This window comes from Lepus europaeus, chromosome 22 (genome assembly GCF_033115175.1).
Source record: "Lepus europaeus isolate LE1 chromosome 22, mLepTim1.pri, whole genome shotgun sequence".
Lineage (NCBI taxonomy): Eukaryota > Metazoa > Chordata > Mammalia > Lagomorpha > Leporidae > Lepus > Lepus europaeus.
Genome location: NC_084848.1, coordinates 30,213,066 through 30,233,691, shown reverse-complemented (window position 1 = coordinate 30,233,691; position 20,626 = coordinate 30,213,066). Strand labels below are relative to the sequence as shown.

The window sequence follows — 20,626 nt, the reverse complement described above, 5'->3', positions numbered from 1 at the left end:
GCCAGGTTGAAGCCAGAAACCTGGAGCTTCTTCTGGGTCTCCCACATGGGTGCAGGTGCCCAAGCACTTGGGCCATCTTCTGCTGCCTTCCCAAGTGCATTATCAGGGAGTTGGGTCAAAAGTAGAGCAGCCTGGAATTGAATTGGTACTCATATGGGATGCTGGCATTGCAGGCCATGACTAAAACCCACCATGCCACCGTGACGGCCCCATCTCCCTCTGCCTTTTACATAAGTAAAATGTACTGAGCTTTAAAAAATTATCTCTAAAAAATAATTTTAATTACCTAAATAATTATCTCAAAAAGATAGTGACTTCACATTAAAGTGCTTTTGAAACTTCAGAATTTCTCAAAAGGTACCAGTTATATATCTGCCATGTAAGAAATACTCCATTTTATGTGACATAATTCTCTAACAATTCCTGACAGACTTTTTCAGTTAACTCCAAATGTGATGACAAATATTTTGTGTCCATCTGTCTGAGAAGAAACTGAGTTCAGAGCAGCCTCTGCTGCTCCCGATCTGCCTACCGGTGCCCTTTCTGTTGCCGGGTCCACTTCCTTACACGTTTCCGCCTGTGTCCGTGTCTCTGGTCTGTGTGTTGGCCCAGCATTCTTGAATGCAAGACACTCCCATCCTTCAGTGAGACAGGCAACAGCAGTTACATACAAGGCCTAAGAGGAGGTGTGACTGGGAACTCTGGAGTCAGGGAGGTCAGGGGGAAGGGAGGAGGCAGGTAGTGCAGATGTAACCTGGGGAGGTTTCCTAATTCTGATAACCTCTTAGAAGGGTGGGGAGTGGCCTGGAAAGTCACAAGTCAGTACTCGGAGCCATGGGTTACCTATGAGAAATTCTTAGGCTGAAAAGAGAAGTGTGTAAATCACTAGCCACCACCTGAGTGCATACGTTGCACACATGAAAATCCCTAACAGGGAACAGTAGGCTTGGAGACTAAAAAGGATGGGTGTACACTTGTCCTGCAACCCAGCAATTCCACTTCTAAATAATTACCCAAGAAAACACAAGGGTATGTTCACACAGATTTACACACAAGTGTTTATTGCAGCTTTACTCATAGTAACCTCAAACTGGAAGCAACTCAAATATGCTTCAACAGAAAAGCATACAAATTATTGTTTATCTACACAATAGAAATTACCCACCAGTAGCAAAAAGAAACTACTGTTATTATATGCCACAGCACAAACGAATTTCAAACATTATGGAAACTGAGAGAAGCCAGACATAAAAGGAGTACTAACTGTGTGGTTTTATTTATATAAAATTTAAAGTAGGCAAAACGAAAGTGACAGAAAGCAGATCGGTGGTTACTTGGGGTGTAGAGTGAGTGCCAAATAGCAGGAAATTTTGGGGAGTTATGAAACGTCCTATATCAGGATTATAGCAGTTTTTGCATGAAGATGCACTTTTGTCAAAAATGCATCTAACTGACCGGCGCCGTAGCTTAACAGGCTAATCCTCCACCTTGCGGCGCCAGCACACCGGGTTCTAGTCCCGGTTCGGGCGCCGGATTCTATCCCGGTTGCCCCTCTTCCAGGCCAGCGCTCTGCTATGGCCCAGAAAGGCAGTGGAGGGTGGCCCAATTCCTTGGGCCCTACACCCGCATGGGAGACCAGGAGAAGCACCTGGCTCCTGGCTTTGGATCAGCATGATGCGCTGGCCGCAGCGGCCATTGGAGGGTGAACCAACGGCAAAGGAAGACCCTTCTCTCTGTCTCTCTCACTAACCACTCTGCCTGTCAAAAAAAAAAAAAAAAGCATCTAACTGCACACTTAAAATTGTATATAAATCCTATCTCAAACTTGTCTTTAAAAAATAAATATTATGTTCCCAGTGAACTAGATATCAAAACTTCTTTTAATCTTTGCCTTTTAGATTTTTTGATAGTGTATTTTCATTACTTCATAGGTATTTTTAGCCTTTTCCTTAATTCCTTTTCCCCCTCAATTTTATATATTATTAGTGCTTACTTTTTGGATATTAAAAGTGTTAGGATCTGTGTAATATTTATAGTTGCATGTTACCCTACAATATACACAGTACTTAGATATATATTATAGCAACATTACTCAAGAAGTTATTTTAATACCAGTTTTGTTGGTGAAGATTAACAAAAACTCAGATGAAACCAATTGCTTTTTTCATGTGTTCTGTCTTTCTTAGCCTCTGTTTAATCATTTTGTAAAATATCTTCACTCTTTATTTGGTTTTCCTTTTTTAAAGATTTATTTTATTTATTTGAAAGACAGAGTTACAGAGAGAAGTAGAGCCAGAAAGAGAGGTCTTCCATCCACTGGTTCACTCCCCAAATGATCGCAACGGCCAGAGATGAACTGTTCCAAAGCCAGAGATTCTTCTGGGTCTTCCATGTGGGTGCAGGGACCTAAGGACTTGGGCCAACTTCTACTGCTTTCCCAGGCCATAGCAGAGAGCTGGATCAGAAGTGGAGCAGCTGGGACTAGAACCAGCACCCAAATGGGATGCCAGCACTTCAGGCCAGGGCTTTAACCTGATGCGCCACAGCGCTGACCCCAGTTTCTTAGTTTTTAAAAAATATTTATTTATCCATTTGGTAGGCAGAGTTACAAAGATATGGATAGAGAAAGAGCTCTTTCCATCTGCTGGCTCACTCCCCAAATGGCCGCATCAGCCAGAGCTGCGCCGATCCAAAGCCAGGAGCCAGGTGCTTCTTCCTGGTCTCCCATGCAGGTGCAGGGCCCAAGCACTTGGGCCATCCTCCACTGCCTTCCCAGGCCACAGCAGAGAGCTGGACTGGAAGAGGAGCAACCGGGACAGAATCCAGTGCCCCAACCGGGACTAGAACCCAAGGTGCCAGCGCCGCAGGTGGAGGATTAGCCTAGTGAGCTGCAGTGCCAGCCTCTTATTAATCTTAATATTTTCATTGATTTACAGTGCTTGGTGACCAATAAAATTTGTTTAATAAATGAGTTTCATTGTTTTCAAATATATATATGTATCCTGTGCATCTGTTCATAACTTCACAAGTATATTTCTAAAATCCTATCTGAAAACTTTTACCAGAAGAACTACTATCTCTTATTTTTCAAATCAATAAAATTAAAATATAAACATTGCCTGAATAAATAAAATTAAAACATAAACATCCTCCTATCACCCAAAACAGTACTTCCAAAAAGGAATCACTGCCAGTAGTTTGATGTATATCTTTTCTGATTTCCCTCAAGGTCATATATTTCCATCTATGTGTATAAGTATTTTCTTTTTTAAAAATGTAACTGTGCTCTGCAAATTAACTATCACATATGCAGGGTTTTGGGTTTTTTTTCCACTTAGTATGGCCTGGGCACCTTTTGAAGTCAGTACATACAGAGACATTTCATAATTTTCAAGGACTGTAGTATTCCAGAGTTTAATTTTTACTTGTTTATTCTGCCATATTCCTGGTCGTGGACATCTTGCTTGTTTCAAATATTTAGCAACTCAAACAGTGCTACAATGATGTACAGGGAATTTTCCATACTCATTCAATCACGGTAAGCCCAGTGAAAAGAAGTATTTGAACAAGAGAGCACATTGGATGATATTAGCCATCTGCTGGTTGAGGGAAGTGTGAACTCAGTATTTACAAGGGAAGGTTAGGAGAGTTGGGATATGACGTACAGAACTCAAGGAATGCTGTTCTAGAGCAGACCTTCTAGAAGCAGAGTCAGGACACAGGACTCCTGTGCAAAGAGATTGAGTGAGGCATTACACTTGGGAGAATTTTATAAGAAAGTGTTGGAAGCAGGCTGGGAAAATGGAAGAAGCTATCCTATACTGGATTCTGGAGGGAGCTGTGAGAGTTCTGCTGTGTGCAGACTCCCACCCTGCAAGCAAGGGCTTCCCTCACTCAGGCAGTTCTTAGAACAGGGAGAGACCTGTGAACTGTTGATGGCCAGCACTCAAGGACGTGGACGGATACGTGCACTAGACAGAGAGGAACTTTGATGTTCCACAATCTGACCAAACGCTAATTTTCTGATTTTCCCACTACTTGCATTGGACTCTAAGGCCCACGACCGCAGTGCTGTGTCTGTCTTGTTCACTGTTGTTTTCCCCAGTGCCTAGCAATGCATTAGACACCCAGTTCTCAAAGACACTTAGTGCTGTAGTTGTCTTTAAATCTCTTCATTAGCATTCTGTGCTTTTCCCCTAAAGATTTTCCTACCCAGAGCCCTTTCCCTCTCTGCCCAGTGCCCATTTCCATACACTGAAAATTATGTTCATTCATTAGTATCCAGCTGAGAACCACTCCACTGTGCAGATTTCCCTAACCACATCAGCTAGACTTGATGGGTCTTTTTTCCAGTTGACTTTTATAATCACATAATTTTTAAATCTAATTTTAAAAATTCAGAACTTCTCAAGTCCTAGCATTTTCATTTACTAACTTTATAAATGTAGCAAGCAGCTAAGCCTCTTAGAGCTTCGTTTTTGAAACATGTAAACCCAAGTGTTTTCTCCACATCCTTGGTAAGATTGTCAGGTGAAATGATGTGCTGGAGGACAGTTCCACATACGTCCACGTGTGCAGTGTTACCTTCATATATCCCAACCCCCCACACGTAGAGGCTGCATCCTTGGGTATATCGCCTCCTTGCTCTTGCTCTTCTTCCCTTCACACACTACATACTCCTGGCATACTTGGGTTGGTTGCAAATGAGTTACTTTATTTGGAGATCAAAATCTACCAACCTCCCCACCATAAATAGGAAAGTAGCCAATGTAACGTTTCCATTTCCTTAACACATCATTTCAAAAATTCAGATTTATGTTACAGTTATTTCAGTATATGTCCTGTGTCTCTTATTAAAGTTGTAGGTTTGTAAAAGGGAGATGCATTTTATGTAGCCCTTTGTTTCATCCAGGCTACCTGCCATAGAATCTTGTGTATAGCAGTTGGCAAGTGTCTATCAAATGAATGAGTGGTTATTAAGACCAAGAAGCTCTCCAGAGAATACTCTACTAGTTGGTTTAGGACTGGAACCCTGAATCTATGCTCAGAGAGCCTTGGGCTGTATCTTAACTAGATGAAAGGCAGGGTAATGGTATATGGTACAACCATAAGGAGATGTGAAAGGTGTCCCATTAAAATAAACACAAAATAGACACATTTTAGAGGCCTTCCTTAGCTGGGAGCAGTGAAATAGTCCTTCATAGAAGAAACACATGCAGGAAGGTAAATAAAACCAACTTCAAAGAGAAAAAGGAAATACATAAAAATTAGAAATGACAACTATCCAAAACTTAGAAGAAAGGGTCAGATTGAGGAATTTCTGAGAGTAGTTTAGCAGTAATATAACCTGCTTATGATTAAGTCTGTTCCTAATAATATTGACACGTGTCAGTATGAAATATTCCTGTTTGGGGCAGGTGTTTGGTGTGGCAGGTAAGATGCTGCTTGGGTTATCCATATTCCATGTTGAAGTGCCTGGGTTTGAGTCCCGGCCCCATGCCCACTTCCAGCTCTGCTAATGTGTGCTCTGGGAGGAAACGAGTGATGGCTCAAGTCGTTGGGTCTTTGCCATCCTTGTGGGAAATCTGGGTTCAATTCCCAGCTTCTGGCTTCAGCCCAGCCCAGTTGTTGTAGGCATTTGGGGTATGTAAACCAGTGGATAAAAGATGTCTCTCTGTCTCTCAAATTAGAAAATAAAAGTAAAAGCATAGGAAGCCAATTTTTAAAGGAATTTTTCATTTAGTAACTATAGAAGTTAACATCCTGGAATCCATTCTTCTCTCTTTCTAAAAAAAGAAAAACTACTTTTTAATTTCTGTGTTTAGGATCATTTCACTTCTCCAGATGAGTACGACGACCCCACTGTGCTCTATGAAGCCATCGTGTCTCATGAGAAGAACCTCGTGATCGCCCACGAAGGGGACCCTGCCTGGCGCAGCGCAGTCCTCGCCAACTCTCCCTCCTTGCTCGCCCTGCGGCACGTCATGGACGATGGCACCAACGAATATAAAATCATCATGCTCAACAGACGCTACCTGAGCTTCAGGGTCATTAAAGTAAGTCTGTGAGGCATCCACTGCTTCTTAAAAAGTAGCAATTCTTGAGCCAGTCTTTAAAAAAGCAGCTGCAACTCCTTATAGGATGAATGGTGACCATACCACGTTGTGTTTGTGTCTGCGCTCCTAACTTACTTGGTCAGTCATCTTTTCTATCCTCTGAAATTTTCTCATGTGCTAGACAGCCTTACGTTTTTGCTGGTTTTGGTATTCTAGTCTTTTTTTTTTTTTTTTTTTTTTTTTTGACAGGAGAGTGGATAGTGAGAGAGAGAGACAGAGAGAAAGGTCTTCCTTTTTGCCGTTGGTTCACCCTCCAATGGCCGCTACGGCCGGCGCATCTCGCCTATCCGAAGCCAGGAGCCAGGTGTTTCTCCTGGTCTCCCATGGGGTGCAGGGCCCAAGCACTTGGGCCATCCTCCACTGCCTTCCCGGGCCATAGCAGAGGGGCAACTGGGATAGAATCCGGCACCCCGACCGGGACTAGAACCCTGGTGTGCCGGCGCCGCAAGGCGGAAGATTAGCCTGTTGAGCCACTGCGCTGGCCCTTTTTTTTTTTTTTTTTTAAGATTTTATTTGTTTGAGAGATAGAGTTACAGAGAGAGGCAGAGATAGAGAGAGAGGTCTTCTATTCAATGGTTCACTCCCCAGATGGCCACAATGCCTGGAGCCAGGAGATCTTCTGCATGCAGAGGATTAACCTGTGCCACAGCACCGGCCCTGGTATTCTTGTCTTCCATCCATTATATATGAGGCCTTTCATCTGTTACATGTTCAATCTGGACAGTATGTCTTCTTAGAAAGTCAGGTAAGGGCCAGCGCTGTGGCATATCTGGTAAAGGCGCTGCCTGCAGTGCTGACATCCCATGTGGGCACCAGTTCAAGTCCCAGCTGCTCCTTTTCCCATCCAGCTCTCTGCTGTGGTCTGGGAAAGCAGTAGAAGATGGCCCAAATCCTTGGGCCCCTGAACCCACGTGGGAGACCCGAAAGAAGCTCCTGGCTCCTGGCATTGGATCAGCTTAGCCGTTGTAACCAGTTGGGGAGTGAACCAGCAGGAAGAAGAACTCTCTCTCTCTCTCTCTCTCTCTCTCTCTCTCTGCCTCTCCTTCTCTCTATATATAACTCCGACCTTCAAATAAATAAATAAATCTTTTTTTAAAAAAAAAAAGTTAACAAATAACAAGGTAGTTTGTACTAAATAGAAGCTGTAAGTAGTTGCTCTAGTTTTTCTTTTTGAAAATGAAAACATTCCGGGGCTTTTGAAAGCTTAGTTTCTGAAATTTTATTTTGATGGTTTGTAGTTATTTGTTACCTTCAGCATTCAGATTAGCTTCCAGTGTCATTGACATCTTTTCAACTCTCAGTGTGTATTACCAACTCTAAAGATGTGGGCTTTTCTATCAAAAATGTGTATTATCTTATTTATAAATTCAGTGTTTCATCAACTTAAAAAACTGAATGGACCACCTAATACTTGATGCTTTTACAAGGCAGAGCAGGATCTCTCTGTGTGTCTATTATTTAACAGTCTGCTAATGACAAAGCAAAATTGATTAGCATCTGTTCATATGTGACCTACTTATATTGCCTGCTTTTCAGTTGATTGTCATAATGTCTTTTGTGTTATTTCTGTTTCTGCTCTTGTGTGTCTGTGAATTTTATTCTTAGCCCCTTAACCTAGTTTCCTACATTTTCTGGTTTCCAGGTGAATAAAGAATGTGTCCGAGGTCTTTGGGCAGGGCAACAGCAGGAGCTTGTTTTTCTTCGTAATCGTAACCCAGAGAGAGGTAGCATCCAAAATGCAAAGCAAGCTCTGAGAAACATGATAAATTCATCTTGTGATCAACCTATTGGCTACCCAATCTTTGTCTCACCCCTGACAACTTCTTACTCTGACAGCCATGACCAGCTTAAAGAGATTGTTGGGGGGCCTATCAGCTTGGGAAATATCAGAAACTTCATAGTGTCAACCTGGCACAGGTGAGCTATGGGTTGTGTTTTTCTGCTGGGGCATGGGTGGGAGTTGTACCCTGACCCTCTTCATCTAGGCAAGGTATCAGCATCACCTAGGAAGCTCATGTAACAAATACAGATGCCACAGCTTAAAAGTAGACTTGTTATATTTGAACTTCAGAAAGTAGAAGCAGAGTGTTTTTATCTTCAGAACCATGTTAGGTAAATCTAATTTATAACTTGGGTTAAGAACCATTGCTGTAGTATTTTGTAGAACCTTGAATAATTTCCTTTTCTTTGCTTAATTATTGCAGCATAGAGCCGCTGTTTGAATATGTGGGCCCGCGACAGGGACAGTTAAGAGAAAACCATGCAAGTTGCTTCCTTCCTTGTGTTTTCTCTGTGTACCAGCAGTAGGGGGAAAACTCTGTATCCATTCAGACTTGTGATGGTGAGATGCAGGGATGCCACTGCCTGTGTAACAGTACAGTCATCCCCCAGATCTAATAACTTAGAGATATGCATGTGAATTTTTCTCTCTTTTGTGTGGTTGAAGACTATCGTAGTTCAGTGAATAGTGAAGGAAAAGTGTGGAACGTCTTCAGTTTCTTAAGCGTTGTTGAGATTCCTAAGTATCAGAGCTTAAGAAAAACAGAATCTGGTGATTAGAACAGCAAACTGCGAAGTGGATGTTTTTAGTAAACACTACCACTTTAACATCAGTCCCTCCAGACAGAAGGAGGAACTTAGGGTCGTGTTCCAAAGCATTTTCTTTCAAAGAATATCTGTTGTACTGCTGAAATCACCTTGGGGAAGTTCTTTTCCCTTGGTAGAAGTGGCACAGAGATAGGGCCCAGCTATTCTGGTGTGCCTGGGACTGAAGGGTTTCTTGGGATGCCAGACTTTCAATGATGAACCAAGACAGTCACCATACACTAGAAAACCAGAAAAGAAAAAAATGATTGCAACAGACACTTTGAGTGTGCCGTAGTCACAGCATAAGTAAATTGGATTTTCAAGGTATAGAGTCACTGAACAGACACTGGTAAGGATTTTCTGTGCAGCAGTGACCTTAATGGTACAGCTGCATTACGTACAGTTCTTTCTTACAGCATAAGAAAGATGATAGATTGTATGAAAGTGAAGTTTTTAGGAATTTTGAAACAGTGAATAAAAGAGGTATGGTTCTTAAGCCATTGTTTGAAAACAGACTTCTGTTATTCCTAATACTGATTGCACCATAAGGATTTTTAAAAAGTCATGTTGGTAGCATTCATAGTTCAGAATACCTGGAAAAAGAATAAAATGCCTGTTTTGAAGGGTTCTTGAGATGGTGCCTCCTACTCTGGTATTTGTTCCTAGGCTAAGGAAAGGCTGTGGAGCTGGATGTAACAGTGGGGGCAATATTGAAGATTCGGATGCCGGAGGTGGAACTTCCTGCACTGGTAACAATGCAACAGCTGCCAACGATGCCCACAGCAGCGTGTCCCAGGGAAGCATGGCAAACCTGGGGCAGGGATCAGGAGCAGGGCTGCACCCCCCTGTCCCTTCCTACCCACCCACACTCGGTAAGAAGAAGCAAACTTGTGTGTCTGTCTTAACCGTTGGGGCACTTGGGTTTGTGTATAAAGAGTGATACACACCCAGACACACAAGCCACTTGAAAATAATAGACATGATGGAGTATTTCACTGGATTCTCAGTTGTGCATTATCCCACTACTTTATGTTAATTATTATATGTAGGTACAGGAGGGTTCTTCAAAAAGATAATGTATTTTATATTTTTTATTATATATATATATATATATATATTATTTATTTATTTATTTATTTGAAAGAGTTACACAGAGAGAAGGAGAGAAAGAGAGCTCTTCCATCCGATGGTTCACTCCCCAATTGGCTACAATGGCCAGAGCTGTGCTGATCCGAAGCCAGGAGCCAGGAGCTTTTTCCAGGTCTCCCACGTGGGTGCAGGGCCCCAAGCACTTGGGCCATCTTCCACTGTTTTCCCAGGCCATAGCACAGAGCTGGATGGGAAGTGGAGCAGCCGGGACTCGAACCCACACCCATATGGGATACCAGCACTGCAGGTGGCGGCCTTACCTGCTCCACCGCAGCGCCGGCTCCAGTTGCATATATTTTGTTAAGATTTATTCATTTGAAAGGCAGAGCCACAGAGAGAAAGGAAGGGGTAGACAAATCTTCCATTTGCTGGTTCACTCCCCAAATGGCCACAATGGCTGGAACTGGGCTGATCCAAAGCCAGGAGCTAAGAGTTTCCTCTGGGTCTCTCACATGGGTGCAGGGTCCCAAGGACCTGGGTTATCCTCTGCTGCCTCCCCAGGTGCACCAGCAGCAAGTTGGATCAGAAGCAGGGCAGCTGGGGCTCAAACCAGCACCTATATGGGAGGCCGGTGCTGGAGGCGGCAGCTTTACCCATTGTGCCACAGCACCTGCCCACACATTATATATAATGTGTATAATACATGTATTATAAGTATCTATTTTTACTTGATATTTGATATAACCACTTTATTCAAGATACTAAGGGTTCCTTGGAAACATTTTAAAAACTAATATTAAATTATTATACCACTTAATGGGATTGTAATCTGGGACACAAATGCACAGGCTGGGGTGGCCTCTGATATTTCCAGGAACAAAGGAAACAGTGGAGTTCTTTTAGGGGCAGAGAAACACAAACTCTCTTGAATGGAAATTCATTGGCACTTGGAGGGTACCCACAGGGGCTGGTGATCCGTGAGTGATGAACCGTGGCAGTTACTATTGAAGCTAGTCCTCAGGTCCTCGTGGGCACTTGTGAAGTAGGAACAGTCGGAAAGGTAGGACAGGTGTTTGACTGGACTGGTTCTGTCCGACAGCTCTTGGAGTGGGCATCTAGGACCTGAGGGCTTCCCTTCTCCTGGTTCTACTTCCGTGAAGAGTCTCCATTCTGCTTGGTGAATTTTCAGATGTGTGTATAAATCCTGGCCGTCACATGGTACTTTCTTAAGCTGGGGTCTCTCTTTTTTTTTTTTTTTTTTTTAAAGATTTATTTATTTATTGGGAAGGCAGAGTTACAGAGAGGCAGAGAAAGAGAGAGAGGTCTTCAACCTCTAGTTCAGTCTCCAAATGGTCGCAACGGCTGGAGCTGAGCCAATCTGAAGCCAGGAGCTTGGAGCTTCTGGGTGCAGGGGCCCAAGGACTTGGGCCATCTTCTGCTGCTTTCCCAGGCCACAACAGAGAGCTGGATAGGAAGTACAGCAACCGGGTCTCGAAATGGCACCCATATAGGAAGCCGGCACTGCAGACAGCGGCTTTACCCGCTGTGCCACAGTGCTGGCCCCGCACTGTACTTCAGCTGTACCTTTGCTTTTTATTTTGGGGTATAAAGTATATGTAACTGTATTTTCAGTATAATTAATTACTATTTCCTAATAATCTTTACATTATTCCTGTGAGTCAGAGGAAAAATACATCTGAAGAGTCACATCGAACCACTTGTATAAAGGACACAGAAGAGCCTGCCATGCAGTGGCACTGATAATTTGTACTGAGCAGTGATCCCCTAGAGTGTGCAAACATTACAGAGTGCTACTCATTATCTCTCTGTAGGCAGCTTGTCATTGGGAGCCAGTGAATGCTTTGGGAATAGTAGTTACAGAGCCTGCCATATAGTAGATCCTTCATAAATATTTCCTTTGTTTTAATTGACTAGTAAAAATTATATGTATTTATGGTATGTAATGTGATATTTTGATCAATAAATACATCGTGAAATGATTCAATTGAGTTATTTAACACATCTTTCACCTCACATACTTACTCCTTTTTGGGGTCAGGACATTTTAGATCTACTCACTTAGCAATTTTCAGGCACACAATAAATTATTAGCTGTTGTCACTATGCTATGCTATGCGTCTCCAGAACATATCTTCCTGTCAGACTTTTTACCCATCGGCCAACATTTCTGCACTCATTCCCTCTGCTCCCTCTCTGCCTTGTGAAAGTAGAGTGTGCATGTGAGCTCATGCAGTGCTGGTATTTTATAATACATATCTCTGTCTCATTTCCATGAGCTATTTTGTTTCTGATGGAGGAAAGAGGTATCCTTATTCTTCTGAGATATTTCTGTAAGGACACTTAGTTTAGGATATATCCCAGCCTTAAATCATATTTGCTGTAAATTGTTTATAAGTATTTCTTGTGCTCTAGACTTTGAATTTTAAAAAACCTTAACGGGGCCAGCACTGTGGCGTAGCGGGTAAAGCCGCCACCTGCAGTCTGGCATTCCATATGGCCGCCAGTTTGAGACCCGGCTGCTCCACTTCCGATCAAGCTCCCTGCTATGGCCTGGGAAAGCAGTAGAAGATGGCCCAAGTCCTTGGGCCCCTGCACCCACATGGGAGACCTGGAAGAAGCTCCTGGCTCCTGGTTTCGGATCATCCCAGTTCCAGCCGTTGTAGCCATTCGGGGAGTGAACCAGTGGATGGAAAACCTGTCTGTCTGCCTCTCCTTCTCTCCATGTAACTCTGACTTTCAAATAAATAAATAAATCTTAAAAAAAAAGAAACCTTAACAAATGAAAATTATAAAACAATACACACAAAAAACTGATTTCAGATGCTTGTTTCTGTTTCACAACTTTGAAGTTTTAGATATAAATATCACCTTCTGTAAATTCGCCAAGTAATTGCTTGAGGGCTAAAAATATTAAGAAACCACAGCCCAGAAGCTCTGTATCTGAATCGTCCATCGTGAATGAGCTCCGCTGTTGTTTCTCCTTCCAGGCACCAGCCACAGCGCCCACTCTGTGCAGTCCACGCTGGTGAGACAGTCCCCTGCGCGTGCCTCGGGAGCTAGCCAGTCTTCCTACTGCTACAGCAGCCGGCATTCGTCTCTCCGGATGTCTAGCACAGGGTTTGTGCCTTGTCGGCGCTCCTCCACCAGTCAGATATCACTGCGCAACTTGCCGGCATCCATCCAGTCCCGCCTTTCCATGGTGAACCAGATGGAGCCACCCGGGCAGAGTGGCCTGGCCGGTATGCAGCATGGCCTGCCTTCTTCCAGCAGCTCCAGCCAAAGCATCCCTGCCTGCAAGCATCACACTCTCGTCGGCTTTCTGGGGACAGAGGGAGGTCAGGGCAGTGCCACTGACACCCAGCCAGGCAACACCGTTAGTCCTGCCGCTAATTCACACTCCAGAAAGGGGGAGGTGATCTACAGAGTCCAAGTGAGTAAACCCAGAGGTCTTCTGTTAGTCTTTTGTCTTTGTTGTAGGGGGAAGGACTCAGAAAACACCTTTTGGGGCCAGGGTTGTGCATAGCAGGTAAAGCCACAGCCTGCAATGCCAGCATCCTGCATGGGTACCAATTCAAGTTCTGACTGCTCCAGTTTCTTTCCAGCTCCCTTATAATGGCCTGGGAAAGCAGCAGAAGATGGCCCAAGTCCTTGGGCCTCTGCACCCACGTGGGAGACCTGGAAGAAGCTCCTGATTTCAGCCTGGCCGAGCTTTGTCCTTTGCGGCCATCTAGGGTGTGAGCCAGCAGATAGAAGATCTTGTGCTCTCTCTGTAACTCTTTCAAATAAATAAATCTTTAAAAGAAAAATACTTCATACTGGTTAGTCTGAAGACTACAACGTTTTTGAATGCTGAAAAAAGAAGTTGCTGCCAGCTTAAAAACTGAGAGCAAGCAGGTTTTGCCGTGGTGATACTGCTGCCTGGTTAGCATTGAGCACACGGCCACTGCAGTGAGGCCTGCCAGTAGCAGGTTAGGAAGAACTGAGGTGGTGGAGAATGTGAGAAACAGGGTCTGTGAAAGAAGTTTTGTTTGTAATTATTTTTTTTGTCATGAAGAAAAAATGAATTGGAAGTGATGCTTATTTATTTACTAAACAGATTGTGGATCCCAGTCAAATTCTGGAAGGGATCAACCTGTCGAAAAGGAAAGAGCTGCAATGGCCTGATGAGGGGATTCGGTTAAAAGCTGGGAGAAACAGCTGGAAAGACTGGAGTCCTCAGGAGGGCATGGAAGGCCATGTGAGTATTCCCATGAGGCTGGCAGGCGTGTCCTGACCTACCTGTATGTGTGGTTTCAGCTGAAGGAAATACTGAGGCTCTAGTCTTTGAAACACAATTGCTACCTGTGCTTCTAAGTGAGGGATGAGAGTTTGAGTACACTCGCGTTCTCTGCCACTAATGTCTTGTTTTATTCTGAATCATTAGGTGATTCACCGATGGGTGCCTTGCAGCAGAGATCCAGGAACTAGATCCCACATCGACAAGGCAGTGCTTCTGGTCCAGATTGATGATAAATACGTGACTGTCATTGAAACTGGGGTATTAGAACTTGGGGCTGAAGTGTGAGCCCATGTTTTCTGCTCTATTTCTCTTCCTCTCCAGTCCAAGGAATTGGAGAAAGGGGGAAGCCAGCAGAAGCTGCCTGCAGGTGTCGCTTTGATCCTCTGTGGGACAGACTTGAAAACAGTGGGCTTGGTTAAGCGCCTCTCCTTCCCCTGTCACCTTGACTCCTGTCACTGTTCCCATCCCCAAGTAAAGCTGAAATATTTTTTTAAGTTAGCTGACAAGAAGACATTTTGCATGAAGGATAAAGTTCAGTTAAAATACATCTTTAAGAAAGAAAGGTTTTTCCTATGCATTGCCTATGCTTTAAATCAACAAAGTCTTCATTTCTAAACTATGATTTCATATTTTTCTAATTTCTTTGCCAAAAATAATTGCCATGTTTTGTCCTAGAACGTGAAATCCATTTACCTTGATTTTGAAAAACCAGAGTAGAAACATTCAGCTTGACACATAGCAGTATAGAAGTTTAATGTACAGTAAAAGAGACTATGAACAGACAGAGATTTATCTTATTCCTTGAGCGCTAAAAACTTTAATGAAAAAACTGCACTAATTTTTTTACAACAATGCACTAAAGTCTGAGGTTTCTCAGAACATTTATTTATATATAAAAATAAAATCCCATTATTTAAATTGCCTTTGGGATTAACCCCACCCCTTTCCTTGCAAACATAGAAAACAGGAACTGTGCTGTTCATTTTCTGTTAGTAATCTACTTCATGCCAGTACTTTGGATGTGTTCTTTAAAATGAACATGGGGTCTCAAGACATACCCAGCTTCATCCGTGATGCTTCCCAGAGCTGGTAGTGGTCAGTGGATCAGCCGTGTGGACACTACTGCCAGCCTCTGCGTCCACATTTCAGGTGAGCTTGACACAGTGTGCGCCTGTGTGCCCTGCTGCTCTCCACGTGGGGCCAGCTCTGCTGGGTCCATTCTGGGAAGAAACTGCTTTGGCTCTTCAAAGAAGATGGTGACTGTCCGGGAACCTGAAGAAAGGAGTGGTTGATTTTTATTGGAGAGTCTGAGCTCGTGAAGTTACTCATACACAGTTCAGTTAATCAAGTAAAAGTTTTTCAAGCAAAATTATCCAAATGGTGCAGTTCATATTGTTCAATTCCTCTTTAATAACTTGCTTTTTACTCCCCCTTCATTTCTTTTTCTATTACTTGAATTTTATTTTCTGTAATTTATAGTGTGTACATGTAATTTGAAATATTTATAACTGTGAAATTGACTTAATTCATATGTTGTCTCATAAATTATATTGGTTTTTTTTAGAAAGGTTGTATTCAGGGAAATATATAACTCAGATTTACAATTAGGTTACATGGGAACTGCAACTTAGATTTAATTTGCAACTTTTAGTGTTTTTTAAATTTGTAAGAGAATTGTCTCTTTTGGTTTGAAACTCCAAAGAAAATTGTACATCTCCTGTGATCATTTAGGAGCAGCCATCTTTCTACCCCCTGTGAGGAGATAGTAAAAAGAAGCAGGTAAAACTGGTTTTGATACATTTTATTCAATCCAAAATACCCAAAAGTATTACTACTTCAACATGTGGTACTAGCCATGTGTCAGTTGCTCAGTAGCTGTATGTGCCTGCTGGCTACTGTTGGACCGCACATGCTTAGAGCATCTCTGGACGAGGTGACAGGAGAGAAAAGCTGTTTTTCTACTAATTCTGATAGAGATCTCAGAACATAGCATAACATTACAGTAGAAGGAATGAAACTAAGAAATTAAATAGCTAGATTATAAAATCTTACTGCATTTCTACTTCAAAACATATCTATTTTCCCTTTTTCCAATTTTAAAGTTGGTGTTCATTTAGAACCCAGTGTGCCTTGTGTTGACATTTCTGTAGACTTCACACTTTGCAAAATTTACTGTGTAAAAGTATTTTCGAATGATTTACTGAACCTTTACACAAAGATATCCTTTCTAAATTGACCACTTTAACATGTATATCCCGAATAGTATCGTTATGTTCTGTATTTGCCTCATTTGGGCAAATCTGCAGCATACCATCAAAGTTCAGTGTTGGTTTTCTTTTTTCTAACACTGAATGTGTGAGCTGTCTATCTGTGATCTGTTTGTCTATAGGTAGTCTAGATCTTCCCAAAGGAATTATGCTTCCTGCTGCTTGCTCCCTTTCTGAGGTGAATATGATTTTTTCATGGTCATTGCCTCAGTGCAAAGAGAGAAGCAGACTATTTGCCATCTTAGGTGGAGGATAATTCATTTTCCCAAAGAGAAATAAAAAATTGGAACTCACTCAGAAGGACTAGAGTTGTTACACATATTGACTCTGAAGTCATATTACTTTTCTAATTACACTGAGGGAAATTGAAGAACAATTCGTGTCTTCATTTGATCTAAATTATTATATAGAAATAAACACACTTTCACTAATTAAATGTCTTATCCCTGCCCTACTCCAAGCCCCAGAATACTGAGTTGTTTGTTTAGATTCTTTGCTTGACCTTTTTCATCTTTAGTTCATAATTGCCAAGGCTTTCAAAATTCCCTAATTTGAAAAAAAAATGTAATTAAAACACTAGCTTTTTATTTCCTTTTAAATAAGAGCTGCGTGATTGAAATCTTGGTTTCTCCTTGTTTGATTTGGCCCCACCCCCAACCCTGTTTTGAGGAAGGGCAGTCCTGGAATGAGTTGTAAGTCACTCTACACTAAGTTTTTGGTTAACCTTTCACTTCATACCTTGGTATAACCCCCGGTTTTTACATCATTTTCAACATTTTTAAGACTTTAAATGTTGACTTTTTGCTAAAGAACTTCAATTTTTCCCAAGATCTAGATGAACACAGGATGTTGATGTTTAAGAAAGGTAGGAGAGTGTGTGGTGAGGCCCGCTTTGTGTATTTCACAGTAAGAGGAGATACTTGCCTTGCAGGAAATTAGAGAACAAGGTTAGGTTCTCCTTTCTATGGGTTTCCATTACTGGAGGATTAGATTCCATTAGATTTGAATATTTCAAGTACATCTGAAATACTTCTACTGATCGTTGAAAAAGAAATAGACAGTATTTCTGTCCCAAGTGAGGTATGGAAAACTACTCTGTGTACTAAACATCAGGCTGCGAAAGTGCAGGGTTTTATACAGGAAACTGAAGCTCATTAAGAAGATGTAGTTTTCTCTCTGGGTTGCTTTCCCTCTTACACAAAAACATGAAAGAACGGCTCCCATCCGAGCAGCCTCCTGCTCCTGCCTACAGACCGGTGGACTGATGTCCCCAGTTGTTCGTCCAGGACTGGGTCTTCTCCGCTCAGGACCCGCCCAGTGTCTGACGCGGTCTTTTTCTTGTAGCTAATTCATGCATCCTTCCTCCTAAATAAACCTTGGACTTGAGAAAAAGATGATATCGGTAGTTTTGTGTGAGAATTCTTCGAATTTATGTTTACTAGCTGCTAAATCATCAACTGCTGCCTAGACTGTTAATTAATTTTAATATTTAATTGCTTTCCCATGAACATGGACAAGCCCTTTCTGGGTTATTTTAAGTCCTCAGCAGTGTTCATTCTCATTCTTTTTTGTATTTTAACATATTCATATGAAGTTATTTTGTCTGCATGTACACCCTGTTAGCTTTTTCTTTTGAAATGATACACCGTTCAGATGAGGTATAAAATATCCCCTTTTATTCTAGAGCCTTTTCTTTTCATTCCAAAATGAGACAATACTGTCAATCAAGGCTAAGATGGTACCTAGAACCTGTTAATGGGCTTTGAGCCTTCTGGTTAAGTCTTTTGTGGATATTGGGTTTTACTGATCTGGGGAAAGAGGAAAAGTAGATATGTGTAGCTTTTTTTATTATTATCAGGCATTAGAAAGCCATCCCCCCCCCCTTTTTTTTTCCATTTCTCTTCTTGGAAAAGAATTTGGTTGATATATATATATACAAACCTTCTCATTTTTAACCTGTTAACATATTTAGGTAACAACTGAGATTGGAAGAAATTATTATACAAATAAGCCTGATAGGATATCAGTGGAGTATTAATTGTTTGAAACAGAATTGTATTTTCCTCTTTGAAACACCTCACCTGAGTTATCTGTCAAGAATTAACATGTAATTATTTTTCTTGATGCCTATAAGCCACATATTCTTTCTGAATTAAGATAACTATTTATGATTTGTTATCTATCATTTTGTAGAACCAGCATAACATTTTTGGGGGGAACTAGAGCTGATTGTCAATGCAAGGTTATATGACAACTTTGTTCTCAGACTCATACCTATTATATAGGGTTATACCTTTCTTCTTATGCCTCAGCTCTGTCCTGACCATCTGTGATTCAGTGGAGCCACGCTAGAAGGAACAGAGGTTGTCTAACACCCAGATAGGGAGGAGTTCCTGGGTGTTACTGCCTTAGTGAGGAGACACCTGGAATTGAGAGGGAGACATGGGTGAGAATGAGAAGGCTGCTCCAGATGACTCTTGGTCTATGTACTTGTGGTTGAACAAGATTTTTTATATATGAAGCTTGATTCTACACCAAAATAAAAGAAACAGGGTGGTGGGGGGGTGAGATCATGTCTGCTTATGCTTTTTATAAGCTTATAGTTGAAGTAAACTGTAAAAACTATGTTAACCTTACGCAAGTCTGGCAGTGAGCTCTGCATGAGGAAATGGAAGGAAGAATTTAAACTGACTCTTGGAAAGCAGGTGTGGGGAAGAAAAAATGGGTTTCCTTTTTCTGATCATGGGCTCCGGAAGTCTTCATTGCCTTTACCAGCATTCAGTGTAAACCAGAGGTGAGGATCCATGTACTCGCGCGTGTCTGTGAGTGTGTGTGCGTCTGAGTGTTACTCTAAACAGCTTGTAAATATTATAGTTGTTTAAAATGGAAAATAAAAGCTGGGTTTTTCTTTTTGGCAAATATATTGCATCAAAAATACAGTATTGACAGTGGATAAAACACAGGAAATAAATTTTTTTTTCATTTTGCCTTCTGTCCATTTTTGTTAAGAAAAATTAGAATATACTATAATAAGTTCTGTGTGGCATATTCGTAAAACCTACTTGACTATGAAGTGATCATTTTATCAGAAACATTGGCCTGTAACCACGTAGTTCAGCTGAAGTAGAGCAGAAGTGGGGGTGAGCATTATGGCACAGCAGATTAAGCTACTGCTTGGAACACTCTCACCCTGTGTTGGAGCGCCTCGTTTGAGTTTCAGCTCCTCTGTGCTTCCGATCCAGCTCCCTGCTGATGTGCCTGCAATGGTCCAAGTGCTTATATTCCTCCCGCCCATGCGGGGGACCCAGATGGAGTGTCTGGCTCCTGGCTTTGGCCTGGCCCAGCCTCAGCTTTAGGGAGCATTTGGAGAACGAACCAGCAGATGGAAGACCTCTTGTTCTCACTCTCTCCCCTGCCCCTCTCTCATTCTGCCTTTCAAATAAATAAATAAATCTTTTTTTAAAAGTTCAGAAGTATATATGTGCTGTGTGTTTTTGTTTTCTTTTTTTTAAGATTTATTTATTTATTTGAAAGAGTTGCACAGAGAGAGGAGAGGCAGAGAGAGAGGTCCTCCATCCGCTGGTTCACTCCCCAAGTGGCCACAACAGCTGGAGTTGAGCTGATCCGAAGCCGGAAGTAAGGAGCTTCCTCCAGCTCTGCCGCATGGATGCAGGAGGGGCCCAAGGACCTGGGCCATCTTCTACTGCTTTCCCAGGCCATAGCAGAGAGCTGGATCAGAAGTGGAGCAGCCAGGACTCGAACTGTCACCCATCTGGGAGGCCGGCACAGCACCAGCCTCCATATGTTGTTGTAAGAGAGGATCTCCTTCAACTTTTCTTGGTAGAACATAGTTTTTTCTTCAGTATTGATCTGAATGGTATATATTGACAACATAGTATTAGATGGAACATAGGAAATGATCAAAACGTGCCTGTGTTCCGTTATACACTTAATTACAACACAGACTATGGAAGAGATGTGTGGGTTGTGATCAGTCAGGCAAGTGCTGACTTGTTAGTATACTGGGGGGAGGGGTTTGCTCACCCAGTGATTTCACAGACAATTCTCTCTTTTTTTGAAAGATTTATTTATTTGAAATACAGAGTTAAAGAGAAGGAGAGACAGATCGTCCCTCCACGGATCCACTCCCACAAGATGGCCACAATGACCTGGCTGGGGTAGGCCGAAGCCAATAGCTGCTTCTGGGTCTCCCACATGGATGCAGGGCCCAAGTACAGATAATTCCTGAAGACAAGGGAAACCGACTT

At 42.2% G+C, this 20,626-nt stretch overlaps 1 protein-coding gene across 6 annotated transcripts in view; it reads left to right on the top strand.

The window, feature by feature from the left end:
• Nucleotides 1-19,345, top strand: part of PCNX1 (pecanex 1) — a 193,755-nt gene extending 174,410 nt beyond the window's left edge. For all 6 annotated transcript variants that reach the window (XM_062181387.1, XM_062181386.1, XM_062181383.1 and 3 more), the window contains 6 exons: nucleotides 5,826-6,056; nucleotides 7,759-8,033; nucleotides 9,369-9,574; nucleotides 12,800-13,242; nucleotides 13,909-14,049; nucleotides 14,236-19,345. In XM_062181387.1, coding sequence (XP_062037371.1) covers nucleotides 5,826-6,056; nucleotides 7,759-8,033; nucleotides 9,369-9,574; nucleotides 12,800-13,242; nucleotides 13,909-14,049; nucleotides 14,236-14,376 — 1,437 coding nt within the window. In that variant the 3' untranslated portion in view covers nucleotides 14,377-19,345. The remainder of the gene's footprint in view (nucleotides 1-5,825; nucleotides 6,057-7,758; nucleotides 8,034-9,368; nucleotides 9,575-12,799; nucleotides 13,243-13,908; nucleotides 14,050-14,235) is intronic.
• Nucleotides 19,346-20,626: the final 1,281 nt, after the last annotated feature.